Genomic DNA, 11999 nt, shown 5'->3' on the forward strand with positions numbered 1-11999 from the left:
TTCTGCGCGCTCTGTGTGTGCGCTCTTTGTGTTGTGCGCGTGCTCTGTGTGCGCGCTCTGGGCACTCTGTGTTTGCGCTGTGTGCTCTGCACGCTCTCTGTGTGTGCTTTGTGTGTGTTCTCCGTGCTCTGCATGTTATATGCTCTCTGTGTGCTCGGCGCGCTCTGTGTGCGCTCTGTTTTCTGCGTGCGCTCTGCGCGTTCTGTGTGTTCTGTTTATGCTCTGCGAGCTGTTTGTGCTCTGTTTGCTCTGCGCGCTCTCTGTGTGTGCTGTGTGTGTGTTCTCCGTGCCCTGCGTGTTATGTGTGCTCTGTGTGTGCTCTGCACGCTCTGTGTGTGCGCTCTTTGTGTTGTGTGTGTGCGCTCTGTGCGCTCTGTGTTTGCGCTCTGTGTGCTCTGCTCGCTCGCTGTGTGTGCGTTGTCCGTGCTCTGCGTGTTGTGTGCTCTTGTGTGTGCTCTGCACGCTCTGTTTGTGCTCTGTTTGCTCTGCGCGCTCTCTGTGTGTGCTGTGTGTGTTCTCCGTGCTCTGTGCGTTCTGTGTGCGTTCTCCGTGCTCTGCACATTCTGTGTGCGCTCTCCATGCTCTGCGTGTTCTGTATGCTCTCTGCGTGCTCTGCGTGCTCGGGCCTCCACATTGTACAGGTTTGAAATGTAGATGCCAGTCTACGATTCCAAGCACATTGTTTGGAATAGGAACAGAAGGTCTTAGAAAGAAATATGACCTTTTAAATGCAGATCTTTTTGCCACTCTGGAATACTCTTAGTTTTGTATGTGCTGTTGAGTTAACCCCCTGACTCCAGATTTGTGATCCTTCCTTTGAAGCTTCTCCTAATAGAACACATTGCCCACCTTTTCCAAATGATATATACCGGTGTATATATATACTAGCTGAGAGCCCCGGCGTTGCCCGGGATGTTTGTGGTGTGGGTGTGGCATTTGGGTGGGGAGTGGTCCACACGGCCCATGTGCTCAAGGTTTAAGTAAGTAAGTGAGAAGTACTTTAGGGATATAGTATTGTGTACACCCCTCTGCACAAGGCATCTGCCTCAAATCTCATTCACATACAATATGTTCTGCTCCACACCAATATACAACATACAGCAGTTGGAGAAAGATATACAGTATCAGCACCTCTGGGCTGTCCCCTTCTGTGTTGCTGAAAATGATCCTTCCAGGAGTATGTGGTACAGAAGATGCAGTGCCCTACGGTGATGAATCACTGCAGTGTGTAATGAAGAGCAGTGTTTAGTTATATAGTTACATTGTAGATGAGGTTGAAAAAAGACATTTGTCCATCAAGTTCAACTTATGCTAAATTGAGACGACGGATACTTATCCTATATCCGTACTTACAGTATACAGAGTAGTTCCTGAGGTGCAATGCAGTGTGCAAACTACAAAGAGTCTGGATGGCCAGTTAAGAAAAAAAAAACTCTTCGACATCATTCATTAGTTACAGACCAACCAATGCTTCAGCCGGTTGGAGCAGAGGGATACTCCGCTGGTTGGCTTTCTTGGTTACACAATAAGATAATGTCTCTTTGCAGAAGTTACATGTTCTATGTGCTCTTTCCCTTGTTGTGTCAGAGTATATGGTGTGTTAGCAGAGGGACCACGCACACCCTAAGGCCTCATGACATGGAGCAGAGAGGGCATGATATGTTGCTGGTGCACTCTTGTTCTTCTGCACAGATAACTGTTGTACTCTAATCACAGGACATACTCGCCCTAGAATAGATTCATTCCCTCCTAACCCCCGAGACACATTTGGTGCAGACTTTGCATGTGGCCTGTACAGACATGTCTGGGTTTCTATGTGTCTCTCAGGTGTCACATGTGGGTCTATAACTGTTTTGGTAACCACAGAGAATGTCCCAGTGGAATTCTGAACATCTCCAGTGAATGTGTGGTGTGCACATGTATGTTTCAGTAACATGATGGTAACGACACACATATCATGTTAATGATTATGGGGATGTTAAATTAAAATGACAGGTGAATTGCAGCAATGAGGCACCACAGTACTAACCTATTCAGCATCGGATGCATTATATTGCAGCCTCTCTGACCCCTGGTCCCTTACAATAATCGAGACATGCAGTGGGATTGGATGGATGAATTCAAACTGCTGATGAAGAGGAGACTTGAAGTCTGGAAAGATCTGTGCTCACTCTATGAAGAACCTTTTATATTGGTCCATTAATAGGTATGAAAATCCAAGACAAACCTACTCTGGTAATCTCAAAATGTTCTAAAGGAAATTGAACATATAATTGGCAATTTAACTCTTAGCCGTTCTTTGAAGGAATTTTGAGCAGGTGTTTAAGGGGCTTGGACGAAATAATGGGATATGTCCCCAACGTTTAAGAGTAAAAAGTAAAACAGCACGCTAGTTGTAGGGCAGTCATGACGCGGGGCTATGGCCTCCATGACATGTTTGCACTAGATGGAACATTCTCGTTACCACTCCTAATGGCAACAGTCAAGATATATACACGTTTATGGGTTCCACTGTTTTATATGTACAGTGTTGCAGCTAAACTAACTAATATGCACATAGAACTGCCAGATATGAAGTCTTTGGGGATTATACTCATTGTAACTCAGGCCTAGTGATTGGGTTGGAGTAAGCCTCACCCACTGAGAGGCAACCTTGCATATTTTGAGTAAATGGAAGCCTAGGTCATGAGAATGTGAGTCTCACTCATAAGAACAATACAATACACAGGCACCTATTATGGAGTTAGTTTTACTCAGGGGGTGTTACTCAAACTCTGGAATTTTTCCATACTCATTCACTCACACAAGTCAGAATTATTTCATGACTGTGGCAATATTGGTCCAAAACCTCCAGACCTCCCTTGGGACCCATGAACGTGAGATCCCTTTGGACCACAGCCTGGACCTTCTGCTATATCCCTCAGAACTACACCAAGTGAGAAGATGACAGGTGATTGGCCTCCCCACTCACCCTCTGAGCAGCTGGTGTCCCATTCTTACCTTGCAGTCTCCCATGCAGGACCTCACAGAGTACTCTCCAGCTTGCAGATATTTCTCCAACACAAAGTCAAACTCCTCGTATTTTTCCTGAGCGTGTTGATCCAGTCTCTGGTAAGTCTGGAGGCAGCTGCTGCACACCTCAACCTCTAGTAGAGCAGGAGAGGCCACAGCTGCCCCCACGACGTTCCCCATGAGACTCTCCAGGCTGCAGTCCAAGCTGTCCGGGTTAGACATTCCCAGCAGCAGGTCCAGGATGGTGTAAGTATCACAAAAGGACAGGCTGAAGTTGCGAAAATAAGCCTTCAAAAAGTTCCTCTTGGAGGAAAAAGTGGAGAAGAAGGAGGGAGCATAGGACCAGGAGGAGGAGGGTTGGGGGGAGAATGGAGAGAGAGACCCCCAAAGTCTTTGCAGAGAATGCAGTTTGGTGCAGGCAGAATCCAGGTGACAAGACCTGTCTCCAGTGCAATGCGGGGTGTGAGCAGCACATTTGGTCAGATTGCTTAGGAAAGTGTCCCAGGCCCCCCTGCCCTCCCCTGGGAAGCTCTGGGGGGGCAGCAGGCTGGAGTTGGCCTGCTGCCCCCGGGCTGGCTGCAGGCTGAAGGAGAAGCTGCCCCTGGCTTTGGCCCCGGCAGAGACCAGCCAGAGGTGATTAGACAGCAGGACGGTGAAGAACAGGAGAGACGCTAAGGACAGGCGCCATCTCTGCGCCCTCTCGGAGTCCGCGCACGGCTTGTCGCTTTGTCGGGGGTCCCAGCAGATCTTTAACACGGCCTCATCTTCCCTTGGATACATCCAAGCCCCCCTGATCATATTTTAGGGGGCGGGAGAATGCGGGGAGCCTCTCAGTCTGTCCCCACCCCCTATGTTTGTGGTGGGTTCCCTACACCACCAGCGCAATGTCACCTGCCTCTAGTGAGGGGGCCTGCTGAGAGGGGCAACATCAGGAGGCTGGGGGGGGGGAGGGGTGGGTAAAGGATGGATGGGGAGGATACTGGATGGAGATGAATGGATAGGTGGATGGAGGAATGAATAGATGTTGGGATAAAGGATGGGGGGGGGGTAGGGGATGGGGGCTCCCCGCCCCCTACGTGCCCCTTCTCAGGTCACTCAGTTACCGGCCATTGCAGGGACTACTCACAAAACCAACCAGGAAAAGAAACCCCCCCACCCCCCTCCCTCGGTAAAGATTCACCCCCCGGGGCAAGTGCATCAAGCAGAATTCCACACTGCAACCCGGGGGGGCAGGTGATACCCCATGCAGCTCCCCCCACCCTCCCCCCTATGCACCCAGAGCAGACCCAGGTAAGACCACCCCCTGAGGTCTCAGCCCCTGCAGTCCATCCTGCCTGCTGCTCCCAGGCTGATCCCTGGGCTGCTCCCAGGCTGATCCCAGGCTGCTCCCTGGGCTGCTCCCAGGCTGATCCCAGGCTGCTCCCTGGGCTGCTCCCAGGCTGATCCCTGGGCTGATCCCAGGCTGATCCCTGGGCAGATCCCAGGCTGATCCTGGAGGTGGCTCTCCCTCCTTATTGTTTTCTCTTCCTCTTCTGATGGGCACTGTTCTTCACCTCCCTGGGCATCCTGCTGCTGGGGCTGAATATTCCCATGCCTCCTCTTCCTCGCCGCGCTCGCAGGCCGGCCTCTCACCGCTGGGCTTCCTCTTATTTCTATCTAATCTGTCGCCATCTTCAGCCGAGGAGAGACCACCTTCAGAAATTGGCCAGATGCGCGGGCACGTGGGCGCGCGGTCCCGAGCACGAGAGCGCGCCTCCGAGCACGAGAGCGCGCCTCCCATCCTCTGCCTTATGCAACTGAACTGAATCCTCCCCCCTTCTCCCTCCTCTCCTCATCCCTTTCACCCTCCTCTCTCTTCATTCACTCCATGCTTCTTTTCATTCATTGCCTCCTTCATTCAGCTTCTCCTCCACTGACACCCCCTCCCCCATAACAACCCATCCCCATAACATCGCTCCCATAACACGCTCTCCCAATAACACCCTCTCCCCCATAACAATCCCTCCCCCATAAAACCATCTCCCCATAACACAGCTCCCCCATAACACTCCTCCCCCATTACACCACTTTCCACATAACACCCCTTTCACCATAACACCCTCTCCCCCATAACACCCCTTACCCCATTACACCCTTTTCCCCATAACACCCCTTTCCCCATAACACAGCTCCCCCATAACACTCCTCCCCCATTACACCACTTTCCCCATAACACCCCTTTCACCATAACACCCTCTCCCCCATAACACCCCTTACCCCATTACACCCTTTCCCCCATAACACCCTCTCCCCATTACACCCCTTTCCCCATAACACCCCTTTCACCATAACACTCCTCCCCCATAACACCACTTTCCCCATAACACCCCTTTCCCCATAACACCCCTTTCCCCATAACACCCCTTTCCCCATATCACAACTAATATCTCCTCCACTTAATACCCAAGAATGAATTAGATTGTGCTCCAGCCCCGGTTGCCCGCCCTTTAACCAAATCCCTGCCCTGAAGAGCTTGCTATCTATTCATGTGTACATAAGACAGAGGCAAATAAATTCACAATGATAGTGTCACGTGGAACTGGTACTGGGGCTCCCACTTCAGAGATTAGGGATAGCACTGGTGCTGTTTTAGCGAGTTTTAAGAGGAAATATATTATTTGGGACCATCTGTCCTTTGTCTTCATTTAGCCAAGAATTGTATGTAAGCCCCACACTGACCCCTACACTCTGACCCCTACACTCTGAACCCCTGCACCCTGACCCGCACACTCTGAACCCCTGCACCCTGACCCCTAAACTCTGAGCCCCTGCACCCTGACCCCCACACTCTGAACCCCTGCACCCTCACCCCCACACTCTGAACCCCTGCACCCTGACCCCCACACTCTGAACCCCTGCATTCTGACCCCCACACTCTGAACCCCTGCACCCTGACCCCCACACTCTGAACCCCTGCACCCTGACCCCCACACTCTGAACCCCTACACCCTGTCCCCCACACTCTGAACCCCTGCACCCTGACCCCCACACTCTGAACCCCTGCAATCTGACCCCCACACTCTGAACCCCTGCACCATGACCCCCACACTCTGAACCCCTGCCCTCTCACCCCCTGTGCTTGTTAGAATTTAGAATACTACCTCTGTAAATCCATTAAATTGGATCTGAGCATCAATGGTATCAAGAGACACAGGACTATCGGAAATGGGTTGGATTTCATGGATTTGTTACAGCCCAGTACCATATCTGAGGGTCTTCAACCAGAGCTGCTCCAGCCCCACCTGTCTCTGGGTCTCCCAGAACCTGTCCCTGGGTCTCCCAGAACCTGTCCCTGGGTCTCCCAGAACCTGTCCCTGGGTCTCCCAGAACCTGTACAGTGGGAGTGAAAACGCGCCCAGCTCCTGCTGTCCTTGGTAGAATGTGCTGAACATGGCGTGTAAGCAAAGCAGGGGTGTGTGTACCTGGCACAGGGATGTATGTACCTGGCACAGGGGTGTGTGTACCTGGCACAGGGATGTATGTACCTGGCACAGGGGTGTATGTACCTGGCACAGGGATGTATGTACCTGGCACAGGGGTGTGTGTACCTGGCACAGGGGTGTATGTACCTGGCACAGGGGTGTGTGTACCTGGCACAGGGATGTATGTACCTGGCACAGGGGTGTGTGTACCTGGCACAGGGGTGTATGTACCTGGCACAGGGGTGTATGTACCTGGCACAGGGATGTATGTACCTGGCACAGGGGTGTGTGTACCTGGCACAGGGGTGTGTGTACCTGGCACAGGGGTGTGTGTACCTGGCACAGGGGTATATGTACCTGGCACAGGGGTGTATGTACCTGGCACAGGGGTGTATGTACCTGGCACAGGGGTGTATGTACCTGGCACAGGGGTGTATGTACCTGGCACAGGGGTGTATGTACCTGGCACAGGGTCTCCCAGAACCTGTTCCTGGGTCTCCCAGAACCTGTCCCTGGGTCTCCCAGAACCTGTCCCTGGGTCTCCCAGAACCTGTACAGTGGGAGTGAAAACGCGCCCAGCTCCTGCTGTCCTTGGTAGAATGTGCTGAACATGGCGTGTAAGCAAAGCAGGTATGTGTGTACCTGGCACAGGGATGTATGTACCTGGCACAGGGGTGTGTGTACCTGGCACAGGGATGTATGTACCTGGCACAGGGGTGTATGTACCTGGCACAGGGGTGTATGTACCTGGCACAGGGGTGTATGTACCTGGCACAGGGGTGTATGTACCTGGCACAGGGGTGTGTGTACCTGGCACAGGGGTGTATGTACCTGGCACAGGGGTGTATGTACCTGGCACAGGGATGTATGTACCTGGCACAGGGATGTGTGTACCTGGCACAGGGGTGTGTGTACCTGGCACAGGGGTATGTGTACCTGGCACAGGGGTGTATGTACCTGGCACAGGGGTGTATGTACCTGGCACAGGGGTGTATGTACCTGGCACAGGGGTGTATGTACCTGGCACAGGGGTGTATGTACCTGGCACAGGGGTGTATGTACCTGGCACAGGGGTGTATGTACCTGGCACAGGGGTGTGTGTACCTGGCACAGGGGTGTATGTACCTGGCACAGGGGTGTATGTACCTGGCACAGGGGTGTATGTACCTGGCACAGGGGTGTATGTACCTGGCACAGGGGTGTGTGTACCTGGCACAGAGGTGTGTGTACCTGGCACAGGGGTGTGTGTACCTGGCACAGGGGTTTGTGTACCTGGCACAGGGGTGTGTGTACCTGGCACAGGGGTGTGTGTACCTGTCACAGGGGTGTGTGTACCTGGCACAGGGGTGTGTGTACCTGGCACAGGGATGTGTGTACCTGGCACAGGGGTGTATGTACCTGGCACAGGGGTGTGTGTACCTGGCACAGGGGTGTATGTACCTGGCACAGGGGTGTGTGTACCTGGCACAGGGATGTATGTACCTGGCACAGGGGTGTGTGTACCTGGCACAGGGGTGTGTGTACCTGGCACAAGGATGTATGTACCTGGCACAGGGGTGTGTGTACCTGGCACAGGGGTGTATGTACCTGGCACAGGGGTGTGTGTACCTGGCACAGGGGTGTATGTACCTGGCACAGGGGTGTGTGTACCTGGCACAGGGATGTATGTACAGGGGTATATGTACCTGGCACAGGGGTGTATGTACCTGGCACAGGGATGTATGTACCTGGCACAGGGGTGTATGTACCTGGCACAGGGGTGTATGTACCTGGCACAGGGTGTATGTACCTGGCACAGGGGTGTATGTACCTGGCACAGGGGTGTATGTACCTGGCACAGGGGTGTATGTACCTGGCACAGGGGTGTATGTACCTGGCACAGGGGTGTGTGTACCTGGCACAGGTGTGTGTGTACCTGGCACAGGGGTGTGTGTACCTGGCACAGGGATGTGTGTACCTGGCACAGGGGTGTGTGTACCTGGCACAGGGGTGTATGTACCTGGCACAGGGGGGTGTATGTACCTGGCACAGGGGTGTATGTACCTGGCACAGGGGTGTATGTACCTGGCACAGGGGTGTATGTACCTGGCACAGGGGTGTATGTACCTGGCACAGGGGTGTATGTACCTGGCACAGGGGTGTATGTACCTGGCACAGGGGTGTATGTACCTGGCACAGGGGTGTATGTACCTGGCACAGGGGTGTATGTTCCTGGGACAGGGTTGTATGTACCTGGCACAGGGGTGTATGTACCTGGCACAGGGGTGTATGTTCCTGGGACAGGGTTGTATGTACCTGGCACAGGGGTATATGTACCTGGCACAGGGGTGTATGTACCTGGCACAGGGGTGTATGTACCTGGCACAGGGGTGTATGTACCTGGCACAGGGGTGTATGTACCTGGCACAGGGGTGTGTGTACCTGGCACAGGGGTGTATGTACCTGGCACAGGGGTGTGTGTACCTGGCACAGGGGTGTATGTACCTGGCACATGGGTGTATGTACCTGGCACAGGGGTGTGTGTACCTGGCACAGGGATGTGTGTACCTGGCACAGGGGTGTATGTACCTGGCACAGGGGTGTATGTACCTGGCACAGGGGTGTATGTACCTGGCACAGGTACTCCAGCTATTTGATGACTCCAGGCTTCTCTGTCACTGCAGGCTGGCTTTGCATATTTCTGCCCTGGCTCAGCTGCCTGTGGATAGTTTATGAGTGAGGTCATTTTGAGGTGTTACTTACTCCAGATGCTGGGAGGGTTTGGTGTTCAACACAGAGGTTACCGAGTCTGTCCCGGATCACACACTGGGAGCGACCTATGAGCACCATAAATGTACATTAGGAAACATGATTAAATCAAACTATTCCAGGTCACATCTCTTTGTCCCAGTCTGGCAGTGCGGGGAACACTTGGTGGGATAAGCTATTTTATTGGCACAATCTGCTGTATGTTTGTGTCGCTTTTGCTTCCCTTTTTCATACAACCTTTTTTGTTGTCGCGGGTCTGAGATGTTGGCAGTGGAAATTGGAATAGGTGCATGATTGGGGTCCCGGGTATAGGGTGCTTCAGGTTAGGTCTATGTATTGATCTCAGATCATATACTTCTAGCACAAATACACAAGTCCACCTTGATCCCTTTAGCATCCTATGGGTTAATTGAGGGAGAAGAAAGTTTAACAAAAGCCTGGCACATATAACTGCCCCACGCCCCACGCCCCACGCCCCACACATTCTGAAAGAAGCCTTTCTGAGGGATTATGTACCACAATCCAGGTCTCAGTTACTGTATATATTCGTCTTTTGTGTCTGTGTCAAGTGTAACACAACTGTGTTTAGGTTTCATACGTTTGGTGCAGGGCTCTGGGATGGTTTATAGTCACACAGACCATGGGGATTATTCTTACTATAGTATGTGCCACATGTAACCCCTGGCACCTCACATTGCCCCTTCTACCCGCTCCCACAATCGGTCACTTAAGCAGGCAGATACAATAAGGGTAAAGTAGCCTGATACATTGCTGAGGACTTCTAATGTTTCTCATTCCCTGACCTACGTCCCTTTGTATAACTGGACATACAGCGCCACCACTGCCAACCCTGCCACCACTGCCAACCCTGCCAACCCTGCCACCACTGCCAACCCTGCCAACCCTGCCACCACTGCCAACCCTGCCACCACTGCAACCACTGCCAACCCTGCCACCACTGCCAACCCTGCCACCACTGCCAACCCTGCCACCACTGCCACCCCTGCCACCCCTGCCACCACTGCCAACCCTGCCACCACTGCCAACCCTGCCACCACTGCCACCCCTGCCACCCCTGCCACCACTGCCACCACTGCCAACCCTGCCACCACTGCCACCACTGCCACCACTGCCAACCCTGCCACCACTGCCAACCCTGCCACCACTGCCACCACTGCCAACCCTGCCACCACTGCCACCACTGCCACCACTGTCAACCCTGCCACCCCTGCCAACCCTGCCACCACTGCCACCCCTTCCAACCCTGCCACCACTGCCACCACTGCCAACCTCTGCCAACCCTGCCACCACTGCCAACCCTGCCACCACTGCCAACACTGCCACCACTGCCAACACTGCCACCACTGCCACCAATGCCAACCCTGCCACCACCTCCACCACTGCCAACCCTGCCACCACTGCCACCACTGCCACCACTGCCAATCCTGCTACCACTGGCACCACTGCCAACCCTGCCAACCCTGCCACCACTGCCAACCCTGCCACCACTGCCAACCCTGCCAACACTGCCAACCCTGCCAACACTGCCACCACTGCCACCACTGCCACCACTGCCAACACCTCCACCCCTGCCAACCCTGCCACCACTGCCACCACTGCCAACCCTGCCACCACTGCCAACCCTGCCACCACTGCCAACCCTGCCACCACTGCCAACCCTGCCACCACTGCCACCACTGCCAACCCTGCCACCACTGCCACCACTGCCACCACTGCCAACACTGCCACCCCTGCCAACCCTGCCACCACTGCCAACCCTGCCACCACTGCCACCCCTGCCACCACTGCCAACCCTGCCACCACTGCCAACCCTGCCACCACTGCCACCACTGCCACCACTGCCAACACTGCCACCCCTGCCACCACTGCCAACCCTGCCACCACTGCCAACCCTGCCACCACTGCCAACCCTGCCACCACTGCCAACCCTGCCACCACTGCCACCACTGCCAACCCTGCCAACACTGCCACCACTGCCACCACTGCAGGGAGGGGACATGTGCTGTCCAGGAGGAGAGGTGCTGATCTCCCTGTTCTGCGCCAGCCACCTCCTCCCCTGGACCACAGCAAACCGATGCACTCAGGGAGTCCCCCGAGTTTCGTTATGTGAGGGAAATTTACAAGAGCTGACAGGCCTGCAGAATATACGAGCCGGGCTTGATTATGCCTCCGATATAAGTGGCAAAGACCCAGAGAAGAGACATGATTAACATAATAGCCAGGCATTTCATTTATAGCATTTCAATTGCTTGGCTGATTTCTGATTCATCACTACTGCAGGGAAGCACCCGTGTAACTACACCTCACAGAGAAGCACCCGTGTAACTACACCTCACAGAGAAGCACCCGTGTAACTACACCTCACAGAGAAGCACCTGTGTAACTACACCTCACAGAGAAGCACCCGTGTAACTACACCTCACAGAGAAGCACCCGTGTAACTACACCTCACAGAGAAGCACCTGTGTAACTAAACCTCACAGAGAAGCACCCGTGTAACTACACCTCACAGAGAAGCACCCGTGTAACTACACCTCACAGAGAAGCACCCGTGTAACTACACCTCACAGAGAAGCACCCGTGTAACTACACCTCACAGAGAAGCACCCGTGTAACTACACCTCACAGAGAAGCACCCGTGTAACTACACCTCACAGAGAAGCACCCGTGTAACTACACCTCACAGAGAAGCACCTGTGTAACTACACCTCACAGAGAAGCACCCGTGTAACTACACCTCACAGAGAAGCACCCGTG

General features: G+C 53.8%; 1 protein-coding gene across 1 annotated transcript in view; it reads right to left on the bottom strand.

Moving 5' to 3' along the window:
- The window catches only part of NALF2 (NALCN channel auxiliary factor 2), an 88197-nt gene extending 84001 nt beyond the window's left edge, over positions 1 to 4196 (bottom strand). Inside the window, exon 1 of the mRNA XM_075573578.1 lies at positions 3001 to 4196. Within this exon, the coding sequence (XP_075429693.1) occupies positions 3001 to 3810 (810 nt within the window). The 5' untranslated portion in view covers positions 3811 to 4196. The remainder of the gene's footprint in view (positions 1 to 3000) is intronic.
- Between the last annotated feature and the right edge of the window lie 7803 nt (positions 4197 to 11999).

This window comes from Ascaphus truei, chromosome 16 (assembly GCF_040206685.1).
Source record: "Ascaphus truei isolate aAscTru1 chromosome 16, aAscTru1.hap1, whole genome shotgun sequence".
Lineage (NCBI taxonomy): Eukaryota > Metazoa > Chordata > Amphibia > Anura > Ascaphidae > Ascaphus > Ascaphus truei.